Source organism: Oncorhynchus tshawytscha, linkage group LG21, assembly GCF_018296145.1.
Source record: "Oncorhynchus tshawytscha isolate Ot180627B linkage group LG21, Otsh_v2.0, whole genome shotgun sequence".
In the NCBI taxonomy this organism is placed as follows: domain Eukaryota; kingdom Metazoa; phylum Chordata; class Actinopteri; order Salmoniformes; family Salmonidae; genus Oncorhynchus; species Oncorhynchus tshawytscha.
The window spans coordinates 3,121,118-3,146,410 of NC_056449.1; the positions used below are offsets into that span (position 1 = coordinate 3,121,118).

Here is a 25,293-nt window from a genome sequence, read left to right on the forward strand (position 1 = left end):
GAGACAGCCTGACTGCCATTAGGTACCGAGATGAGATCCTCAGACCCCTTGTGAGACCATATGCTGGTGCGGTTGGCCCTGGGTTCCTCCTAATGCAAGACAATGCTAGACCTCATGTACTGGAGTGTGTCAGCAGTTCCTGCAAGAGGAAGGCATTGATGCTATGGACTGGCCCGACCATTCCCCAGACCTGAATCCAATTGAGCACACCTGGGACATCATGTCTCGCTCCATCCAACAACGCCACGTTGCACCACAGACTGTCCCGGAGTTGGCGGATGCTTTAGTCCAGGTCTGGGAGGAGATCCCTCAGGAGACCATCCGCCACCTCATCAGGAGCATGCCCAAATCAAATCAAATTTTTATTTGTCACATACACATGGTTAGCAGATGTTAATGCGAGTGTAGCGAAATGCTTGTGCTTCTAGTTCCGACAATGCAGTAATAACCAACAAGTAATCTAGCTAACAATTCCAAAACGACTGGCTCATACACACACAAGTGTAAGGGGATAAAGAATATGTACATAAAGATATATGAATGAGTGATGGTACAGAGCGGCATAGGCAAGATACAGTAGATGGTATTGAGTACAGTATATACATATGAGATGAGTATGTAAACAAAGTGGCATAGTTAAAGTGGCTAGTGATACATGTATTACATAAAGATGCAGTAGATGATAGAGTACAGTATATACATATGAGATGAATAATGTAGGGTATGTAAACATTATATTAGGTAGCATTGCTTAAAGTGGCTAGTGATATATTTTACATCATTTCCCATCAATTCCCATTATTAAAGTGGCTGGAGTTGAGTCAGTGTGTTGGCAGCAGCCACTCAATGTTAGTGGTGGCTGTTTAACAGTCTGATGGGTGTGAGATAGAAGCTGTTTTTCAGTCTCTCGGTCCCAGCTTTGATGCACCTGTACTGACCTCGCCTTCTGGATGATAGCGGGGTGAACAGGCAGTGGCTCGGGTGGTTGTTGTCCTTGATGATCTTTATGGCCTTCCTGTGACATCGGGTGGTGTAGGTGTCCTGGAGGGCAGGTAGTTTGCCCCCGGTGATGCGTTGTACAGACCTCACTACCCTCTGGAGAGCGTTACGGTTGTGGGCGGAGCAGTTGCCGTACCAGGCGGTGATACAGCCCGCCAGGATGCTCTCGATTGTGCATCTGTAGAAGTTTGTGAGTGCTTTTGGTGACAAGCCAAATTTCTTCAGCCTCCTGAGGTTGAAGAGGTGCTGCTGCGCCTTCTTCACAATGCTGTCTGTGTGGGTGGACCAATTCAGTTTGTCTGTGATGTGTATGCCGAGGAACTTAAAACTTGCTACCCTCTCCACTGCTGTTCCATCGATGTGGATAGGGGAGTGTTCCCTCTGCTGTTTCCTGAAGTCCACAATCATCTCCTTAGTTTTGTTGACGTTGAGTGTGAGGTTATTTTCCTGACACCACACTCCGAGGGCCCTCACCTCCTCCGTGTAGGCCGTCTCGTCGTTGTTGGTAATCAAGCCTACCACTGTTGTCGTCCGCAAACTTGATGATTGAGTTGGAGGCGTGCGTGGCCACGCAGTCGTGGGTGAACAGGGAGTACAGGAGAGGGCTCAGAACGCACCCTTGTGGGGCCCCAGTGTTGAGGATCAGCGGGGTGGAGATGTTGCCTACCCTCACCACCTGGGGGCGGCACATCAGGAAGTCCAGTACCCAGTTGCACAGGGCGGGGTCGAGACCCAGGGTCTCGAGCTTGATGACGAGCTTGGAGGGCACTATGGTGTTGAATGCCGAGTTGTAGTCGATGAACAGCATTCTCACATAGGTATTCCTCTTGTCCAGATGGGTTAGGGCAGTGTGCAGTGTGATTGAGATTGCATCGTCTGTGGACCTATTTGGGCGGTAAGCAAATTGGAGTGGGTCTAGGGTGTCAGGTAGAGTGGAGGTGATATGGTCCTTGACTAGTCTCTCAAAGCACTTCATGATGACGGAAGTGAGTGCTACGGGGCGGTAGTCGTTTAGCTCAGTTACCTTAGCTTTCTTGGGAACAGGAACAATGGTGGCCCTCTTGAAGCATGTGGGAACAGCAGACTGGGATAGGGATTGATTGAATATGTCCGTAAACACACCAGCCAGCTGGTCTGCGCATGCTCTGAGGGCGCGGCTGGGGATGCCGTCCGGGCCTGCAGTCTTGCGAGGGTTAACACGTTTAAATGTTTTACTCACCTCGGCTGCAGTGAAGGAGAGGCTGCATGTTTTGGTTGCAGGCCGTGTCAGTGGCACTGTATTGTCCTCAAAGCGGGCAAAAAAGTTATTTAGTCTGCCTGGGAGCAAGACATCCTGGTCCGTGACGGAGCTGGTTTTCATTTTGTAATCCGTGATTGACTGTAGACCCTGCCACATACCTCTTGTGTGTGAGCCGTTGAATTGAGATTCTACTTTGTCTCTATACTGACGCTTAGCTTGTTTGATTGCCTTGGAGGGAATAGCTACACTGTTTGTATTCGGTCATATTTCCGGTCACCTTGCCCTGATTAAAAGCAGTGGTTCGCGCTTTCAGTTTCACGCGAATGCTGCCATCAATCCACGGTTTCTGGTTTGGGAATGTTTTAATCGTTGCTATGAAATCCGAGCAAGGGTAGCATTCCAGAGGGACATCAGAGACTAACGTTCTTTGCTTCATGGAAACATGGCTCACTGGAGAGACGCTATCGGAGTCGGTGCAGCCAGCTGGTTTCTCCACGCATCGCGCCGACAGAAACAAACATCTTTCTGGTAAGAAGAGGGGCGGGGGCGTATGCCTTATGGCTAACGAGACGTGGTGTGGTCACAAAAGCATACAGGAACTCAAGTCCTTCTGTTCACCCGATTTAGAATTCCTCACAATCAAATGTCGACCGCATTATCTATCAAGGGAATTCTCTTCGATTATAATCACAGCCGTATATATTCCCCCCCATGCAGACACGTCGATGGCTCTGAACTAACTTTATTTGACTCTTTGCAAACTGGAATCCATACATCCTGAGGCTGCATTCATTGTAGCTGGGGATTTTAACAAGGCTAATCTGAAAACAAGACTCCCTAAATTGTATCAGCACATCGATTGCGCAACCAGGGCTGGCAAAACCTTGGATCATTGCTATTCTAACTTCCGCGACGCATAGAAGGCCCTGCCCCGCCCTCCTTTCGGAAAAGCTGACCACGACTCCATTTTGTTGATCCCTGCCTACAGACAGAAACTAAAACAAGAAGCTCCCACGCTGAGGTCTGTTCAACGCTGGTCCGACCAATCTGATTCCACACTCCAAGATTGCTTCCATCACGTGGACTGGGATATGTTTCGTATTGCGTCAGACAACAACATTGACGAATGTTGGCGTTGTAGGGAGGTCATACAGGCACGTGGAGGCCACACACACTACTGAGCCTCATTATGACTTGTTTTAAGGACATTACATCAAAGTTGGATCAGCCTGTAGTGTGGTTTTCCACTTTAATTTTGAGTGTGACTCCAAATCCAGGCCTCCATGGGTTGATAAATTTGATTTCCATTGATAATTTGTGTGATTTTGTTGTCAGCTCATTCAACTATGTAAAGAAAAAAGTATTTAATAAGAATATTTTATTCATTCAGATCTAGGATGTGTTATTTTAGTGTTCCCTTTATTTTTTTGAGCAGTGTATATTCCATGTCAGATATATATTTTTCTTTTTTTTTATTCAAATGGAATGGAGTAGAACAGCAAACACACATGGCCACTGCGTCTGCTACTCCTCTCCATTTTCATATGAAATAGCCATTGGGTGCTTTTCGGGGGAGGGCAGTTGAACGGAACAGCACTTCACCTTAGTGACTGTTCCCTCTGCTCTATACAATACATATGTTTATTTTATGTGATGTAAAAAGGCTCATATAAAAAAATATATTTGTGTTTTCTTTCACAGTGATAGCGACTCCGACTGGGAGCCCCCGGTGCCAAGCTGCCCGCTCTACCTCTGCCCCCTCTACTCCTGCCTCCAGTGGTGTTCATATGCCACAGTTCATTACTGCAGGCATGACTTTGCCTCAGGGCCAAAAGGGCACAGCATGGGGGCGTCGTTGTGTTCTGTGTCGCATGACCTGCACCACTTGTTCAGTTTGCCTCTGCTTTACATCAGAAAGAGACTGCTGTGGGACATGGCACAGGCAGCAAAATATTGTGTAGAGGACTTCCAAAGGGTCTACTGTTTTTATTTATTTATTTAAATAATTTTATATATTTTTTTGTGTGTTAGATTTTCTTTTTGAGTTGTAGTATATAGTTGTTTGCACTGTTGTATATAGTTATAGGTCATTTCACCAATTCGGCCACTTTGGTACATTTGGGCAACTTGTGTGGGAAACCTGGGTGACTTCATGCTAAATGTCATGTAGCTCACCCATTCCTGAAGTTATCAGTCTGAAACTTTGCACAACTACAGTTGCCCTCTTGTGTTATCCATCAAAATTATCTCCAGCATCCTATTCTAGTACATGTGAAAGATGATGCTACAACAACAATAAAATAACAGAAAACGTATGCTCTTTCTTTCTCTTTTCTTCCACCAGATCTACTGCATTATATTCTCCTACATTCAATTAACATTTCCACAAACTTCAGAATGTTTCCATTCAAATACCAAGAATGTGCATATCCTTGCCTCTGGGGCTGAGCTACAGGCAGTTAGACTGGGGTATGTCTTCAGGCAGAAATTGAGAACAAGGGATGCAGCCATAAGAGGTTTAATCTCTAGATCTGTTTAACATGCGTGTCTGGTTTAATGCCAATACAGCGGTCATAAAATATTGACCAAATCAAATAAATAAAAAGTAGTAGTACTGCTTCTAAATGGTGTAAAAAAAAAAAAAGGTAGTTTAAAAAGTTTTAAAAAAGAAAAAAAAAGTCAGAATTTGGGGGAGTATTAAGAGGCGGTTGTGGTTTCAGACCTGGTTTAATCCTGAGAAAGATGGGTCCTGAGAAGAACTAACAGCCAAGCTTCTTTTCCTCTTCCCCACTGGAGATTCTAAACACTGAACAAACAATAGAGGGTGCAGTGCATCAAACAGGATAGCTGACAACCCCACAAGGCCAGCGCAGACAGGCAACACCAAGGCTCAGAAAAAGAATGGGAGGAGAGGTAGGAAAATGGGAGGGGGAGAGAAAGCCCAAGGCCATCCTTCATCCACCAGCAAGCATATGAGCTAAAATCAGAGAGGAGTCAGACTATGGGAGGACTTCCTAGAGGAGTCAGCCTGGGCTTAGTTGCAAGCCAGTATTTAGGCTAAGCAGATGGGGGGGGGGTCCTGCAGAATATACAGCCCACACTGCCACACCAATTTCATTCAGAGGCAGAACTGAAGACAATATAACTGCCAAATCCCTAAGTTATTTTGTCTTGCTAAAAAAAGCAAACACTTATTTCCAAACCTGTTTCACGATTTTGACTTTGCAGTGGCTTTTTGATATTGCAGCATTTAACGCTAGCAGTGCCACACCAGTAGAAGTGCTTTTTACAATAATCATTAAACAAATTTGGAGTAACAGTCTGTCTGGGTACAGAACACAATATGCAGTTGACTTACTGGCACAACTAGGGTTAAAAGAGGAGGCAAATAATTAAGGCCATTCCCTAAAATGGGCACTCATTTAACAATGTGTGAAAAAGCTTTGTAAAAAAAAAAAAAAACGCAGCCACCCAACCCCACTACCTCCTTGAGATCTCACAGGAAGCAATGAATCAAATAATTGTTTAAAAAGTTTATTCTGATGGCTTGGAAACGGAAACCTTCAGTAAGGAAGAGGGTAGAATACTTTGGAAAAGCCCAATCTGGCAATGAGCAGCTCTACAGCGCAAAACAGAGGATAAGCGTGCAGTCAGAAAGGAGCATGAATTCATCTGCATGGGGTAGATTTAGCATAGCTGCGAGAGACGCATGACAGGACAGCCTTTGTGATAGTGGCTCTTAGATTCCAATAGAGCAGCCCAGGACAAAGCAACAAAACAAGCAATTAGTTTACAATGATGCCAAGCTGAGTATCACTCTCCAAACCATAGGGAAAAAACTATTGTTGGCGAGGTGTACACTTGCAATCTATTAAATAGTGTGTGGGAGGGGGTTAAAGATTAACTATTGCTCTTCACTCTACTGTTAGTCAAATGTTAGATTTACATCAATGTCTCTATGTCCAAATGAAGACTACATCATAAACACACTAACTGGGTACAATAAGCACCATTGTAGAAGAGCAGGTTGGAAGCAGAATGCAGAGTGAGTTCAGGTGAAGAGAAAGGCAGTTGATTTAAACATCAAGAGGATAGAGTGGGGTTCGCAAAAGCTACTGCTCTGCCATGTCTTCCCATCCATTGAGTTCAGTGCACATCCTACGCAAGACTTCTCGGGCTTGGGTGTCAGAGCTTGCAGTCCAAAAGGATTGTATGTGCACCTATATAAATGTTGGTGGAGTTTAGTAAAAAAAAAAGGAAAAAAAAGAAAATAAAGTGACAATTTCATGTGTATGTAAAAAAAAAAAAATAAGCTTGAGGCTGGCATTCACACAGACACACAATGGTAAACACTTATTCCAGACAGCACTGCCAGAAATGGTAATACAGGCTTCAATGCTCGAGTACCCAAAAGGTACTGCTTTGTTTTGATTAGACTAGCCTGTCGCTGACTGATAAGTTTATATCACATAACACAAACAACCTCCACAGTTCACGTGGACAGGTATGTGGTAAAACACACGCATTCCTGCTTTAAGTTTGCCAAATGTTGCCTGTCTGCAAGGGCTCAAAATAGTAAGTTATTTAAAAACAAAATACAAATCAGGCAACTTGAATACAGTTGGTATATGAAAAAAGAATCACAAAAACGCCTTAATTATTTTCTGCAAGGGGGAAAAGAATAATTGAGATTACACATCATGCAGAAGCCTTTCTTTTGTTGTCTTACTAACACCTGTCTATGATCTGAAAGAGATCCACAACTATAAGAAACCTGAGGGCTTGTATTACCTGGTCGTAAAAGCACCTTAATGTGTCTACCAAAACCATTCCATCCTTAACATGTGGACTAAACCAACCACAAACAATTAGCCTTAAAATGGCCATTACCAAGGACACGTAGCCTATTCAAAGAAAATAAATCACATGATTTGCCTCACTGAGGATTATATTTTCTACAAAAGAATACTTGGCACCACCAAAGCGTACAAAAACAAGATAATTTGGGCTACTTGTATCACTTCACACAACGTTGTATAAAACAAAGGCACTAACTAGGTCAGAGATTGTCAACATAATGCATCTCAGGACGGGGAAACTGCTGTAAGCTTACCTTGTTACAGTGACGGCCAATACCCATTAAAAAGTTGTCTGGCTTGATATCTCTGTGAATGAAGTTCTTTGTGTGCACATACTCGATTCTGCTGATCATCTGTGGAGCAAAAAACAGCAACCTCTCAGTCAGTTAACGTAAGAACTTGAAAATGTTGTCTTGAAACTTTGGGTTTACATAAGATTTTTAGTCATTCTCCCTTTTGCAGCCAGAAAACGTGTGTTTTGGGTTAATCTTAATAAAAAAATGTAAAAAGCAAACAGACAAAGGGGCCAAAGTGAAAGATAAGGAGCAATGATGAAACCAAGCCTTACTTGGTCTGCGAGCATTAGTACAGTTTTCATGGTGAACCGGCGCGAGCAGAAGTTGAAGAGGTCTTCCAGACTGGGTCCCAGCAGGTCCATCACTAGGACATTGTAGTCCTTTTCTTGGCCATACCACCTGCAAGACAGCACCAGCCACATGTCAATATTCATGCTAACCCATAACAATTTTTTAAATATTTTTTTTAACCTTTATTTAACTAGGCAAGTCAGTTAAAGAACAAATTCTTATTTTCAATGACGGCCTAGGAACAGTGGGTTAATTGCCTGTTCAGGGGCAGAAGGACAGATTTGTACCTTGTCAGCTCGGGGATTTGAACTTGCCACCTTCCGGTTACTAGTCCAACGCTCTAACCACTAGGATACCCTGCCGCCCCAGTTATGGAAACTGTACATAGTAGTTTATTAGGCCTACGCAACATAAAAAAGGTAATGCAATGTGTGTGGTCATAGGTCAATACCATAGCCAAACATTTTGTGGAGGGTGGAGTTTAGCAATTAAACCTAACCAGTTGTTCCAGAAGCATGGCTTTATTCACAGATGACCAGCATTTTCTGGTTAAAGAGCATAGGGTTCATCATAACCCCATCACAACCCCTGAACAAGCATTTCGCTACACTCGCATTAACATCTGCTAACCATGTGTATGTGACAAATAAATTTGATTTTAAACTCTTGTGAATTACAGAGGGAGGCTCAATTTATCATTAACAGGGTGGTTTCATTTCTCATGCGTGCCTGGTGCTAGTTAACCAGATTCATTTTCTTATGGCTTCCTCAAGGTGTTAGTCTTCAGACATAGTTTCGCGTCAGTGGATAGCTGGGTGTTCGCAGAGTTTTGCTTGCGCAACAGAGTGGGGCAGCCATTGTCTCGCCCTCTCCTATTGAAAAAGCGAGAGTCCCGGTTGATATACTATCGATTATATATTTTAAAAACAACCTGAGGATTGATTAGAAAAAACGCTTGACATGTTTGTGGACATTACGGATAACTATTTGGAATGTCTGCGATGTCGTGACCGCTCGAGCCTGTGGATTTCTGAACATAACGCGCCAAACAAATGGAGGTATTTTGGATATAAAAATAATCTTTATGGAACAAAAGGAACATTTGTGTAACTGGGAGTCTCGTGTGTGCAAACATCCGAAGATCAAAGGTAAGCGATTTAATCTATTGCTTTTCTGACTTTCGTGACCAATCTACTTGGCTGCTAGGTGTTTGTAATATTTTGTCTACTAAGAGAGATGTTCTTACATAAATGCTTGTTATGCTTTTGCCAAAAAGCTGTATTGAAATCTGACATGCCAGGTGGATTAACAACAAGCTAAGCTGTGTTTTGCTATATTGCACTTGTGATTTCATGAAAATTAAATATTTTTAGGAATTTAATTTGAATTTGGCACGCTGCAGTTCAGCGGGTGTTGATGAAAATGATCCCGCTAAAGGGATGGGTGCATCAAGAAGTTAGAGTAATCAAATGTAATCCTCACAGCTCTGCCATTAGAGGTCAGGGGGATTCCCAACACCTCTCCAGTACACTGCCAGACCAGCAGCCGCCAGGCAACCATCTTGTCCAAGAATCCAAACAGAGGTATTGTAGGGGAACGACTATATGCACTAAAGTATGTGGATACCTCTTCAAATTAGTGGATTGGGTTATTTCAGCTACACCCGTTGCGGACAGGTGTATAAAAATCAAGCACACAGTCATGCAATCTCAATGGACAAATATTGGCATTCCAATGGCCTTACTGAAGAGCTCAGTGTCTTTCAACATGGCACCATCATAGGATGCCACCTTTCCAACAAGTCAGTTTGTCAAATTTCTTCCCTGCTCAACTGTAAGTGCTGTTATTGTGAAGTGGAAACGTCTAGGAGCAACAACGGCTCAGCCCGAACAGTGTTAAGCCACACAAGGTCACAGAACAGGACCACGTAAAGCACGTAGAAATCGTCTGTCCTTGGTAGCAACACACTCACTACAGCATTCCAAATTGCCTCTGAAAGCAACACCAGCACTAGAAGTTCGTTGGAAGTTTCACGAAATGAGTTGACATGGCAGAGCAGCCGCACACAAGCCTAAGATCACCATACACAATGACAAACATCGGCTGGAGTGGCATAAAACTTGCCGCCATTGGACTGTGAAGCAGTGGAAACGTGTTCTCTGGAGTGATGAATCACGCGTCACCATCTGGCAGCCCAACAGACGAATCTGGGTTTGGCGGATGCCAGGAGAACACTTCCTGCATAGTGCAAAGCACAAAGTTTGGTGTTGGAGGAATAATGGTCTGGGGCTGTTTTTCATGGTTCGAGCTAGGCCCCTTAGCTCCAGTGAAGGGAAATCTTTACGGTACAGCCTACATTGACATTCTAACCAGTGGTTCCCAAACTTGTTTTTTTCCTCTTTAAACATTCAACCTCCAGCTGCGTACCCCCTCTAGCACCAGGGTCAGTGCACTCAAATGTTTTTTGTTGTTGTTGCTATCGTAAGCCTGCAACACACACACACTACACAGTTAAACATAAGAGTAAGTGTCACAAAACAGCACGAGGGAAGTGACAGAGCTCTTATAGGACCAGAGCACAAAAAACAATCAATACTTTTGCTCTTTATTCAACCATCTAACATATAAAACCTTATTTGTTCATTGAAAATTGTGAATAACTCACCACAGGTTAATGAGAAGGGTGTGATTGAAAGGATGCATATAACTCTGAAATGTTGGGTTGTATTGGAGAGAGTCTCAGTCTTAAATAATTTTCCACAGTCTGTGCCTGTATTTCGTTTTCATGCTAGTGAGGGCTGAGAATCCACTCTCACATAGGTACGCGGTTGCAAAGGGCATCAGTGTCTTAACTTCTCTAGGATAGGGGGCAGCATTTGTAATTTTGGATGAAAAGCATGCCCAAATTAAACTGCCTGCTACTCATCCCCAGAAGATATGCATATTATTAGAAGATTTGGATAGAAAACACTGGAGTTTCTAAAACTGTTTGAATCATGTCTGTGTATAACAGAACTTATGTAGCAGGCGAAACCCCAGGGACAAACCATTCCGATTTTTTAAAAGTTTTTATTTTTTAGGTCACCCTGTTTTCATTGAGTTTTCATTGGGAATCCAGATGTCTAAGGGACTTGCTTGCAGTTCCTACCGCTTCCACTGGATGACACCAGTCTTTAGAAATTGGTTGAGGTTATTCCATTGTGTAATGAAGTATGGAAATCTTGAAAAAGTGTAATGTGTACTGTTTGATAGAGGCGCAAGACCAGAAAGCATGCTTGAGTTTGTCTTCCTGTATTGAACACAGATCATCCAGTCTTCAATTTTATCGATTATTTACGTTTAAAAATACCTAAAGTTGTATTACAAAAGTAGTTTGAAATGTTTTGGCAAAGTTTACAGGTAACTTGAGATATTTTGTAGTGACTTTGGTCAAGTTGGAACCAGTGTTTTTCTGGATCAAACGCACCAAATAAATGAACATTTTGGATATATATGGATGGATTTAATCAAACAAAAGGACCATTTGTGAGGTTTATGGGACATATTGGAGTGCCAACAAAAGAAGCTTGTTCAAAGGCATGATTTATATATATTTTTCTGCATTTTGTGTCGCGCCTGCAGGGTTGAAATTCTCTTTTGTTTACTATGGTACTATGCTCAGATAATAGCATTGTTTTCTTTAGCCGAAAAGCCTTTTCGAAATCTGACATGTCGGCTGGATTCACAACGCGTGTAGCTTTAATTTGGCATCTATCTTACATGTGTGATTTCGTGAAAGATAGTTTTATATATGAATTTATTTGAATTTGGCGCTCTGCATTTTCTCTGGCTTTTGGCCAAGTGGGACGCTAGCGTCCCACATATCCCAGAGGTTAACAGCGTGATTTGCCAAGGCAGAATACTCTGAGCGTAGCCCAATCCAGAAATCTGGCAGTGGCTTCTGATTAAATTCAATTTTCACAGAAACGCTTGTTGCAATTTCAATGAGGCTCTCTTGTTCAGATATCGGTAAGTGGACTGGAGGGAGGGCATGATCATCCGTTCCGGGAAAGTAAATGCGTAATTGCGCACAACTCACTCAGGTGCTTCGCTATATCACATTTGACATCGTCAGTAAGCTCGAGTTCATTTGCAAAAATGTTTTTTTTTTGTATTTTTTTTATCATACAATGGAAAGACCTGTGTGTTGTCCTTGTTAATGCAGACAGAAAAGAGCTCCAACTTCTTAATCATAACCTCAATTTTGTAATCATAGCCTCAAGCTCATTACCATAACGCAACATTTCCTATTCATGAAAATCGCAAATGAAATGAAATAAATATTCAAACACAAGCTTAGCCTTTTGTTAACGCTCATCTCAGATTTTCAAAATATGCTTTTCAACCAAAGCTACACAAGCATTTGTGTAAGAGTATTGATAGCCTAGCATAGCATTAAGCCTAGCATTCAGCAGGCAACATTTTCACATAAACAAGAAAAACATTCAAATAAAATAATTTACCTTTGAAGAACTTCAGATGATTTCAATGACGAGACTGTTAGATAGCAAATGTTCATTTTTTCCAAAAAGATTATTTGTGTAGACGAAATAGCTCTGTTTTGTTGATCACGTTTGGCTAAGAAAAAGACCGGAAAATGCAGTCACTTACAACGCCAAACTTTTTTCCAAATTAGCTCTATAATATCGACAGAAACATGGCAAACGTTGTTTAGAATCAATCTTCAAGGTGTTTTTCACATATCTACTCGATAATCTATCAGTGGTGGCAGTTGGCTTCTCATCAGAAGCAAACGGAAAAATACTGCAGCTGGAGATTACGCAATAATTGCGACGGAGGACACCAAGCGACCACCTGGTAGATGTAGTCTCTTATGGTCAATCTTCCAATGATATGCCTACAAATACGTCACAATGCTGTCGAGACCTTGGGGAAGCGACAGAAAGCTTAAGCTCATTCACAGCCATATAAGGAGTCATTGGCATGAGGCGGTTTCAAAAAATGTGGCACTTCCTGATTGGATTTTTATCTGGGTTTTTCTGTAACATCAGTTCTGTGGCACCCACAGACAATATCTTTGCAGTTTTGGAAACGTCAGTGTTTTCTTTCCAAAGCTGTCAATTATATGCAAGGTCGAGCATCTTTTCGTGACAAAATAGCTTGTTTAAAACGGGAAGGTTTTTCATCCAAAAATTAAAATAGCGCCCCCTATATCCAAGAAGTTAAAGCTGTCAGGCATTCCCTTGGAAGCAAGAGCCTCTCGGTGGATGCTACAGTGTACCTAAGTGGCGTCGGGAGCAACTGCTTGCACGCACATTACCACTGAACTAGGTCTCCCTGCTCATGGCTTTTGCGCCATCAGCAGGGTTCTACAGCGCAAGTATTTCATTCGCATTTGCCCATAAAAATAGATGTGTGAATCTGAAAAATAATTTACGAGTAAAGATTACCTACCATAATCCATTTCTCCCCTGCTACTAATTGTTTAAAAACTACAAGTCTCACATTTCTAAGCGGCATGCGCCTATCACAGTATTGTTCTGTGATGACGCAGTCCAGTCAAAGTGAGAGAAAGTCTATAAGTTAACGTGCAGACATCACTAAAAATGAGGCCCATTCAATTTTACTTAAGTGAAAAAGAGACAAGGAGAAAGAGGAATCCGGCGAGGGGGATTCGCAAGGTTCAACTAATGAAACTTCTTCACAACGTTAGCGACGCTGCCGTGACCCCCGCTGTCACGTCAACGTCTACAGCCTTGGAGTCAAGTGCTGCTGTCTGAGGAGAAGAGGCAGCTGAAAATAAAAAAACATTGCATACTTCATTTGCGAAAGAAGGACCTTTCGTCAAATTTGGGCTGCTAATCAGACTACACCACAAAAATGGAGTTGACATTAATCCCATATACGACAATGATGTGCGGAGATGATCAGTCAAATTGCTGACATAAGAGAGCCTGTCAGCGAAGCTGAAAGCCGCAAAGTATCTTGCCGTTCTAATAAATGGAGACACTGATATATCTAACACCAAATGCGAGATTGTCTACGTGCACTTGTTGGAGGATTGCACGCCAGTCAAACTCCTAGTCGGACAACAGACCCTTGAGCACTCCCTTGCCATTGCTAAGTTGTTTCTTTTATAGGCTTTAATCTTGTATAAAGTTTAATCATTAATCGTAATGGAGTTTGTCAGAATTACTAACTAAATTCTTTTGTATAATATTTTTTGTGTGTGTTGTCATTCAAGATGTTTTGGGTGCCACCAAGGCCACATTTGGTGCTGTATTCCCAGAGGAGGATGGAGGGTCATGGATGAAGAAGTGCATCTCCTTCAGGGCAGATGGTGCCTCCGTGAGCATGGGCCACTTTGGGGGAGTGATCTCCCACCTGCAGAGAGTCAGGGGGCATATAATCCCAATCCACTGTATGCAACAGAATGTATTAGTTACAAACCTATGATTTAGTTTTATTTGCTAGCAGAGAATGCTAAATACTGTGTGTGCGCACGCTAAGTGTTGGAAAGGTAAATACCACAGAATTATTGTTTTCTGTTGACACAAGAGACAGGGGGAAGACGGTGAATGGTTTGGAAGATTGTTCTGACTTTCACAGGCTAGAGCTGGCAATACTGACCATTCAGAAGAAAGAGCCAATGGTGTCTGTCGTGTACAATCTTCTGAAGTGATAAGTCTTCTATCAGATTCAGCTGTAATTCCAAACAGGGAACTCTTATGTTTTTGGTCAAGAGCTCAGTGTGGATATTTACACACCGTCTAGCAACAAGGGAACTCCCTGGATCCCCCCTGCCCACAAAGTGTTCCTGTGGCATGGACAAGACAAGGACCTTGTCTTGTTTGAGGAGTGATCCTCACCCTGTAAAGGAATGACCTGAACTCCCCCAAGCCACATCTGAGTTGAGGAAGACAGTGACCAGACTGGAAGCACTAAAGCTTAGGGCAAAGGCAGGAGGCATGCTGGAGAAGATCCAGATCATGCTTGCTCAGCAGCAGGGTGATGAGGAGATTCCAGGTGTGTTAGGATGAGAGCTTGTTAGGATGTAAGAGAAATAAATTATTAAAATTGATAATTGAGACAGATTCTCAATGTGAGAATCAATGTATTCGTTGCCCAAATAGACAGAGTTGAGGTTAAGGAGGGAAATGCAGTGGAGGGAGAGAGACATACATTTCATGGTGTTGGTATGGGGTGCGTGTCTCTGTGTGTGTTATTTCTGTTAAAGGGAATAACACTGAAGGGGAATCTAAAAGGCTTCACAGACCTCACCAATCCCCAGCTGAAGCAGCACAGAGGCGGCCATCAACATCAGCGTGGATGATCTCAAAGCCAGGTTTGGTGGTTTGCTTAAGGACGAGGGTGTCCAGACCCCAGTTGAGTCTTTCAGAGTGCTAAACCCTGACACATGGCCAGAAGACCAGGCCAGCCTTCTTACCTTTGGCAATCGTGTCGCAGACCTGATGAGGCATTTCAAGGAGCCTCTAGAAAAGGTAAGAATTTATTTGACACTGCATTGCCATATGAGACAATGTTATGTTTGCATATTTGCAAACTCACTTGCTCTGTTCAATCCTGCCGATCGGGTTGCAACATGGCTCCAATCCAGGATGAGCGGCAGGGGCTGAAAATCCTGGTCAGCCACAATTTCAAGGACAAATCCCACAAAAGGTGTTTGAGCTAGTAATGTATGAATATTTATCTTAAATCCGCAATTACATAGCCAATGAATGAATATATATATGAATATATATATATCTATATATATCTATATATATGAATATATATATATCTATATATATATATATATATATATCTATATATATCTATATATATCTATATATATCTATATATCTATATCTATATATATATATATAAACAACTTTAGATTTCACCCATCTCAATCTCAAATGGTTTAGACTGTTTGGAAGTTATTTTCCTCCTGCTTTGACCTGTGCAGCGCAGGTAGAAAAAGCAATTGCTGTGCCCGTTATGAAATTACCATATACATTGATTGTTTAAGGCAAAACAAAACTATTGCTGATGGTGAAACAGAACACTTAAAATAAAATCTAATGTAGCCTAAAAGTTAACAGCGCATTTGATTACAATACCCAAGCAAATGACAGTTGCGATTCCAATAATAATATTGCTTAAGCCATTAAACATTTGAATGCTGAAGGTGACATGCGGCCTACCACTCGTTTGATCAGCGCACGAAGCCGCTCACTGTTTTACTAGGCTACTGATATTGCCTGGGTTGTTCAGCATGCAAAATGACTTGATCAATGACTCACAGTTACATGCCTAGTTCGACACTTAAGGAGAGGACGCACAAAAGTTGTCACAAAACAAGGTAAATTTGGGAAGGTAGAAAGTAAAAACCTGAGGGGGGAGTGACATCGGCGATTCGTAAATTTTTGAACTATTTTCGGACCGATGTGTGCTACATCCATCTTACAAATTTGAACCGGGAACTGATGCCAATTAGTGAATCGTTACATCCCTATTATCTGGCAGAAAAAAAATCTTCATTTCATCAATCAGTGGGTACATTGTTCAGCAAACTACCATCACGTGCACTACAAAAACACAGCTAAACAACCTCTTACTGGTGAGGACTGGAATTAAAAAGGGTAACTACACCCAAAAATCAAAATTTCTCACGTTCTTCCCAGACCTCAAGTGGTCTCCTGATGTGGTTTAAGCATTTTTGCAGACTTAGAAACACAACTTAGATGCTATAAAAATAAAAATAAACTTAGATTGAGAGCGAAAACCTGAACGGGGTAAACGGAAACCTGAGCAAGCGGAATTTAAGGAATAACAGTCAAGCTAAAAAATAAAACCGATTAGGGCCCTGCAAGAGTCCACACTGCCATTTTTCTGCTCTGACAGATCTTTTGGAATTAGCTGAGGCAGGGCTTGACAATCATCTTTTTAGCCACTTGACCTCAGGACAAGTAGGGTTGATTTTTCACTTGTCCAACAGCTCAAGTCACTTGTCCAACAATTAAAAATGGACTACTAACAACGTTGACATTGTAGGATTTCCAGACACCACTTTCGAAAATAAAATGCATTAGGCCTACTATCTTTTTTACCATAGAGCATCAGACAAAAACGTAGCCTAAACTCAGCCTATTGGCTTCATATTATATATAATATATATATATAAATATATACAAATATAAAAGCATGTCTTTAAATACAACAATGCCCCTTAAGGCTCTCCTGGAGGATAGTTGGCCACCCTTGGTAGCCTATTGAATATTGCAACATCGAAATCAAATACATTTTATGTCTTCATAAAATAGTTCAAAAACAGACCATTGGACAGTTCTGGGACAACAGATGCAAAATTCATACAACCACTGCACATAATTATATATATTTTTTAATTACCATTGAAGTTGATGTAACAGACTGTTTAGCTTAAAATGTTGCTAAAAATATATATATTTTCACATTATAAGCTCAATGTGCATATGGCTGTAGGCTATGCGGGAATGTTCCAAAACGCAATAAGCGGAAAACACCTTTTTCAAAGTCGTACTGCACGCACGATCGGTTACATGTGAAAGATTAAAATTAAGAAAGGGGACTTATGACTAGGACTATGCCTTTGGCTGCTGAATAATGAAAATAAAATGAAAACGAATATAGCATGAGAAAGACGGCATAAGGCCTAAATGTTTATATAATAATTCCCTCATCATATCTATGGTCTTACCATGGCTACTTAGAAACAAAGTAATACAGTCTTCATAAAATGACAACTGGTCCAAGTTTTAAACAATTAAGTTAATGGTTAAATAGTTTCAAAATGGTGACCGCCTCCGCTCAGATTCAAAGTGGGTGATGTGCTATGCGCAACAGGCACCGACAGTCCTTCACTCGCCGGTCTTGTGACCATCTGAACAACCCGTGCCTCGAGTATGTCGACAGAATCAAGCATTTAGACGTTAATGTTAATCATCCTTCATTATTGGTTGTCAAACATGATTGGCGTTTATAGCCTATATTTGGTCTCAATTTTGGCCACATTTTCTTGTGCCTCCCCTATGTCAGCATTGGTTTGGACATGAGGCTGTAGCCAATATGCATATCATCTACACTTTGACATATAGGCATTATTTATGTACATGAAAAATGTATTTGAATATTAATCCAATATTGGCCTCTCTGATACAATTCTTAGAGTAATAATAGGTTGATGTAATTTTTTTGTACTTCATTTGGACAATCCAAATCTATATTTCTTGTTTCTTTCACTTGTTCCAGCCAAGAGGACAAGCGTTAATGTCGAGCAAGTGTGAGTGTGTTGTAAGTGTGTTGGTCAACAGCACGATTTCAAAAGACCATCATGATGGCAGCAGAGCAAATGTACCTTAAATAAAGCAAACAGTTCCAAACTCTGCACTTCAAAACCCTTATACACCCCCCTGGACACAGCCTCCCAAGCACATGAGTAACAGCCAACATGTGGCTGCCAAAAAGTATGGTGATAAAATGTGGTAGGCCTATGCAAAGCTCTAGAGGTGGGTAGATCAACAATTCCATGTTGGAATATTCCAGGTCATAGCCAATTGATACAGAACAATTTAAAACATGCCAATCTTCAGAACACAAAACAGGAAAAACTCAATATGCTGATAAACCATGTACCTTGACATGCTGAAGGTGTGCTGCTACATTTGAGCAACATGGAGAAAGTCAAAGAGAAAAAAAAGACAATACAAAGAACCCTGGCAGACAACTCTTTACTCAAACCATATAAAATAGTACAATGTGTATGCCATCTAGGCTACACATTAAACTGCAGTCAATTAGAGTCCAGGCACAATAAGCAATCCTCTAGTTGAATACTATTCATAAAAACTGCTCAGGCAAACACATTACAGGAAACTACAGGCCTCAGACCAATTTCCTCTTTTAGGGAGGCCAACAGCATGCTGCTCAAAAACAAAAACAAGAGAAATACAGGCATAATATCAGTAGATACCCAAGCTTAAGAGACCCAATCAAACATGTAACTACAAAAAGGGACTCAATTAAGGAAAGAAACAGATGGGCCCTGTATTTTTTGAAGGTGGAATTAATAAAAGAGCAAAGTTTCAATCTCAATGGACCCAAGAGAGAATGCACAAGCACAATACTTCCCTTTCTGTTGATTATAACACAGCCATACAATTGCAACAGGCAGTGTGGGGTAGGTGGGGCTTGTTCAGCAGGTTCTTCTGGCTTTGGAAAAGTTGAGTTCTTGTAATCTCCCTGCTTGGTCCTACAGTAACAACCTTTCCAAAAATTCTAACACAGCTAAATTCAAAATCGCACTTTACAGCATGTGACACTACTCACTTGGCCTCAAATTCTATACTGCCCTGCACATTAATAAAATGTAACAAGTATTCTTTAAATGCCTGTGTAACTCCCAGTCTCTGCTAGAGGGACCAGCTGATCACCACTGCTTTCATTCATGCAAATTCAAAATCCTCCTCCTTACCTGCCAACAGTCAAGGGCTCCATGACTGGAGTTACCTAACAAAAACGGGTCTACATGGTATGTAGCTAACTCAGAGAGTGCAGCTCTACAGTCCAGGTTACCAATAAGCCACCATGCCAAGGTCCACACTTAACCAGCATGGCTACCACAGCATTCTGCATAAATACACCATCCTATCTTGTTTGCGCTTAGTGGGACTATCATTTGTTTTTCAACAGGACAATGACCCAACACACCTCCAGGCTGTGTAATTGCTATTTGACCAAGAAGGAGAGAAGGAGTGCTGCATCAGATGACCTGGACTCCACAGTCACCCAACCACAACCCATTTGAGATGGTTTGGGATGAGTTGGACCGCAGAGTGAAGGAAAAGCAGCTAACAAGTTCTCAGCATATGTGGGAACTCCAACACCATTGGAAAAGCATTCCTCATGAAGCTGGTTGAGAGAATGCAATGAGTGTGCAAAGCTGTCATCAAGACAAAGGGTGGCTACTCTCAAGAATCTCAAATATATTTTTATTTGTTGAACACTTTTTTGGTTACATGATTCCTTGTATTATTTCACAGTTTTGATGTCTTCACTATCATTTCTACAATGTAGAAAATAGTCAAAAATAAAGACCCTGGAATGAGTAGGTGTGTCCAACAGAACTAGACAGGTGAACCAGCCACATGCTGATGATGTACCTGAAAACAAACAACCGGCTAGGACTGCACAGAGGAAGCGTGAAGCACCCTCTTATACAACCCCCTTTCTTATTTATCCAGGCAGTCCACAGGGTACACCACCACAAAGCAAACCTAACCTGCCCACAAAGGCTTTGATTAAACTGCATAACCAAGGAAGTAAGCTGTGAAACTAGCCTGCGTACTTATTGCACTAGTATCTAAGGGCGTTAGCATGTCCTATTCTGAAATTCTCTTTACCTTATTGCTTAATCACCAAAGCTGTCTTGCTCATTTAGGGCAGTGTTCCCTTACTCATTACAAGGTTAATACCCAGGGCAGGAACCTGGAGAGGATATCAGATACAATTGTGTGGCAAAATGTCTACTGCACATGTTTCAGTAGTGCATAAATAGTTAGAAGCCCCTACATCACTATGGCATGGCGTGAGTTCACGTGGGAGAAAATTGATCCAGAAGGATCATGGCAGGGCCAGTAGCCCCATCTTTCTTCCATTAAATCATTGAAGCAGCAGAGCCTAATGACCAGCCTGACCATCACCACTGTGACAGTCCAGCTTAAAATCAGAGCATTAACTATTCAGCATTAAATAGCATTGACTGCCATTACTCGCATATCAAAACAAATGGGTACAAAACTTAAACGTGATTGTTTATTTGTTCATAAGCTTTAACGGCTTAATGAATTCACACATTAGTAATAGTATCCTTATGTCATTTTCCAAGTCAAATGCAAACAAGTGGTGTATTTTCTCACAAAACCCTAAATTCACATAATAAATGACAACTAAACAAAATACATAACACGTTTCACTGATAGTAACGTTACTTATCCTTTCAACATATTTATTATAAAATATGGTTCCCAACTCAGTTCTACTGTTTAAAAAGTGCACATCCAGTTTACAGCCAGCCTCGATTCTAAATTCAGTGTCTGTGAACCAAGTCATTACCAAAGTCTCACTCTTCAATGGACTTGTAAACGACAAAACCTAAAATAAAATACTTAAAGGTGTTTGACGTTATGAAGTCACCTTGGAGACAAAACCACTAGGCCCAGATAGTTGTTTTCGCAAGCGCTGAGCCGCCATTTTCTAACAGGGTAGGAAGACATGTTGGAACAAACAAAAGAGGAGCGGCCATTTCCAACCACGAATTTTTTGATTGCATGATCATTTCTTAAAAGCTGAAACAGTGAACAACCCTACATGGTTCATGGCGGATGTTGCGTTCGAATAATCTTGACGGTAAAAAGTAAATGTGCAACGTTTCCATAAGCAAAGACCAAGGAAAATAATGAAGCCAAGGAGATGAAAGCACTGCCAGCTAACGTTAGTTATACGAGCTAGCTTGTAGCGCCAGCTGGCATATGGTAAAGTAAACTAGAAATGTGTTTGCAGGCAAGATGTAACTTTGTACAAATGTTAGACAAATATGACTCATTTTCACATACATCTCAAATATTAAACTGTGTTCAAAATACATTTACGTGTATATTACCTTATGTGTGGGATTCCAACTCCTCCTTGTAAGATTTTGTACAGTTTGCTTTCATATAACAACTGTGGGTGTCTGGCTTTCTGAGATTCCAATTTTACAGCTACCTCCTGCAATACAAAATTATCAGTTATGTAGCTTAGTACAATCTATCCAAGTTACTTTCCAGTAGCCTAATTGTCAAACGAAATAATGTATTAATGCCATCCTAGTTTACTATGCTAAAATAACGTTATTTACAGGGTTTGCTGTAACCAATATCTACCATCTTAGATGACAGTTGGCTAGCTAGGCTAACGTAGCTATCATTCAGCATCGTTGAACAACATTTCAACAAGGCAAGTTGAAGCTAGCTAAACAATCTACTGGGATGTATTCATGCGGCCAATTATTCCAAACGGAAAACTTTTGCAACGAAAACTAGATTTTCTAATGGACACATTAATTACTCCCCGTTTCGGTTGGTTCTTAAAACGGTAAACCTTTTCCGTACGAATATACCCCTGTTAAATCTCGGTGAGTCAGCTAGGCTGTTGATTGACAGAGCTAAACGGTTAGCTAGTTAACATTAACAGTTACCCACTTGGTCAAATGTATATTTTAATGTTTTTTTACCTCTCCATTTGTGATGTTGATCGCCAGGTATATGTCACCAAATGACCCAGATCCAATTTTTCTGACAAGCTTGTATTTCCCACCGACAATAAATTCGGCTTTAGAGCCGCTGCTGCTTGCCATATCCTCAAATCACGAGCAACTCCTGATCAGTTTAAAATAGTATTTTCTGGGACTAAGCCGTCGGTTTCCCTTCTCGGCCAGCTCGTTATCAGAACATACACAGAAGTCCTGGCTGCTCGTGGGCGATGTACTTGAAACAATGTAACGTTAGCCAGCTAGCTAGAACAGTGGTTATTTTCAGGCGTTATCCGCTAGCTAGCTAGTAAAAAATCTTGGAAAAAATAAAACCAACACATCACGAAAAAGGGAACACGATTCTTCTGAAAACAGTCCTAACGTGCCTAATTATGTCCGTCGCCCAGTGCCTCGGGGAAGCTAGCTAACGTTAGCACACTAGAGCTATCGGACACCAGTGGAACTGCGAAATTCCGTTCGATCTGTTTGAACCACCTCCGCAAGAGGGGCAATATTCTTCTTGTTTGTCAAATTTCCGAAGCTACCTACAATTTGGATGCGATTCTCCTTTCTTCGTATAATATTTCAGGACAATCAAGGGTCGCTACTTTCCTTCAAAGCGCAACCCAATCACTCCGCCATCTTCTTGTCACTACTTTTGATTCCACCGTCCGTCTCGAGGTGATTAGCTAGCTAGCTTCTGGGAGCGAGCGCAGAGACGAACGTTGACGTAAACGGTTAGTTCTTCTTCTTTTGGGGGATTGGATTGGGCGGATCGCATCCAGCTTTTAGGTGCTTACACCGCCACCTACTGTACTAGACTGTGAGGCCAGTCACGGCTCACCTTACCTATGTACATAACATTCCGGTAAAAAACAAAACTGGGAAAAAAGAAAAGTACCCTGCCAACTATTAGCCCTCAGTAAAAAAAAAAACGCCCCATTCCACTAATTATTCTATTCTAATGTTACTCCAGGCCAACCGGTCTGGGAGGACAGAACACTACCACTCAACACCCCCTGCAGCTCTTCTGCAGTAAAACCTCACAGTCCCAAGTACTTCTCTGCAGGTACCACCACACACTCTATTTTCTGTAACTTACGTCCCATGTCTGCTGTACAGTTGACAACCATGCTAAGAAACCAGTGGAGGCTGCTGAGGGGAGGACGGCTCATAATAATGGCTGGAACGGAGCAAATTAAATAGCATCAAACACATGGTGTATTTGATACCATTCCGCTCCAGCCATTAGTACAAGCCTGTTCTCCCCAATTAAAGTGCCACCAACCTCCTGTGTAAGAAACCTACCGCACTGAAGCATATATTATTCCCATCCCTTTCTATTGGTCTCTGCCTTCTCAATGGGCAAGTTAGTTTTGCATGGCAGGTGCCCCAAGTGGCCGTAGTTTACACATTTTAGACCATTCCATTGGTCCTCGGGCCATGCAATCGGGCATGCAAAACAAACTGGCACAGTGAATTTGCACTTGTGAAATCGAGGTTTGCCCAGCAAGTGGACATGAGTCAATTAAAAAACATTTACCATATTATAACTATCGTTGCATGAAATCGGGAAAATATTAAAGTTCAATGTATGTATTGTAACTAGTGTGCAAGATAGCAAGTAGTTTCCACTGATGTTTTCAGATCAAAAGCAGCACTCTCTATCTACCTTTTAATCTAGGCCCCCATATCAAATCGGAGAGTATATCATCATATCCGTGTTGCAATTTTGATGACAGTTGTTTTGACATAGGCTACTGTATTAACGACGTAGTTGTAATAAGTGTCAGTGGCGTTACAGTGGTTCACTGGTGCCATCTATTACCTCACTGAGTCGCAGCCTATAAATATGTTTTGTGAAAGAAAATAAATGCAAATTTGACCCAAGAAATCCTCCCTCTTAACTCTTTGACGACATACCAACATTCATTGAACAAGCCTGCCCCCAAAGTCGTCTGATAATAAAACAAATCAGAGGAACTCAGAGAAAGCCTGCTGTATGTGACCTGTTGTAAAGATGCCTTAGAAATGAATAACCTACAGTACATACTAAGCCTACTCAGATTTGTCTGTTCATTCTAAAATATACACTACCATCTTATTCAATTGAAAATGTACAAAGTCTTCTGAGACTTGGTTTTCTATCTAATGGAGTCGTTTGTGGATGCGCATTTTAATTTAGGGACTACAAATGACATTGACAAAGGATAACTGACATGCTGCATTGTTACTGTCTCAAAGCACAAATGACCTCTTCAGGAAGCAAGTCCAACTTTTTCCAGTCATTCAAGTCTCTCATTATCTACTGCTGAACTGTCGTTCACTTTGGTAGTTTGTAGTGAAACTGGGGTTTGCATATACAGACACAATAGAAAAATACTTATTTTTCAGAAATATGTATATCCTATTTTGATAACATGAATTGAAAAAGGGAAGATATATATTCCATGTTAGTTTTGTAGCAGAGATTAAATAAGCATTGAGCAAATGAAAACAGAACACATACACAAGAACACAAACTGCAGTACTTTTTAGTGAGGAAGCAACCGAATAGATTGGAGAACATCAACATTGGCCTCTGCTGGCCAACTCACTGCTCTGCGGCAAAAACTCTGTGGCAATTATAAACAAACCAGTTGGGAGGAGAGATGGAGAGGTGGGAGAAGTGGTGTTTGACCGATAGGTCAAGCCCCAAAAGCCCCATATAAAAAAGAAGACTAGATGGCAAGGGAAACACAAATCTGCAGACTCACAAGCTCCAAGCCATATCTTCACAGAGACCATGAAGCTGACAATACTGCTCTGCTCTACCATGCTTCTCTCTCTCTCTGGTGAGTGCCATTATCATAACCAACTAGCAACAGCACTTACAAGCTGTTGTAACATACATCTTTTTTACATTGATTATTTCACGTATTCTGTACTTAGATCAATGAGGTTTTGGGGATTATCAGGCAACTCTTCAAATGTTAATAGTTTTGTGCTAGTTCAATTGGTTACAAGCTCTTGGGCGATTGTGGGGGAAACTCAGCAATGAGCTGCCCAGTGACACAAGCCTGGAGGATGAGCAAAATCCCTTCTATGCCATGCATGAGAGCACCAGCTGTGCCGGAAGACTGTGTGATTACAGTCTCCATAGCTGATGTGAGTAAGATCTATAAAAAGGTTAACGTTCACAAGGCCGCAGGGCCAGACGGATTACCAGGATGCATACTCAGAGCATGCGCTGACCAGCTGGTACGCGTCTTCGCTGAAATGTTCAACTTTTCCTTG

General features: G+C 41.6%; 1 protein-coding gene across 6 annotated transcripts in view; it reads right to left on the reverse strand.

Annotated features, from left to right (window-relative positions):
* LOC112220692 (casein kinase I) overlaps positions 1 to 22,783 on the reverse strand; it is a 37,090-nt gene extending 14,307 nt beyond the window's left edge. For 2 of the 6 annotated variants that reach the window (XR_006079517.1, XR_006079516.1), the window contains exons 1-5: positions 22,000 to 22,783; positions 21,388 to 21,494; positions 7,667 to 7,793; positions 7,353 to 7,451; positions 4,962 to 5,045 (exon numbers count right to left, since the gene is read on the reverse strand). Coding sequence is in view for 3 of the 6 variants with exons in the window: in XM_024382528.2 (XP_024238296.1) it covers positions 4,962 to 5,045; positions 7,353 to 7,451; positions 7,667 to 7,793; positions 21,388 to 21,494; positions 22,000 to 22,122 (540 nt within the window). In the remaining 3 variants the exon portion in view is untranslated. The remainder of the gene's footprint in view (positions 1 to 4,961; positions 5,046 to 7,352; positions 7,452 to 7,666; positions 7,794 to 21,387; positions 21,495 to 21,999) is intronic. The other 4 variants (XM_024382528.2, XM_024382526.2, XM_024382527.2 and 1 more) reach the window with 3 other exon arrangements.
* Between the last annotated feature and the right edge of the window lie 2,510 nt (positions 22,784 to 25,293).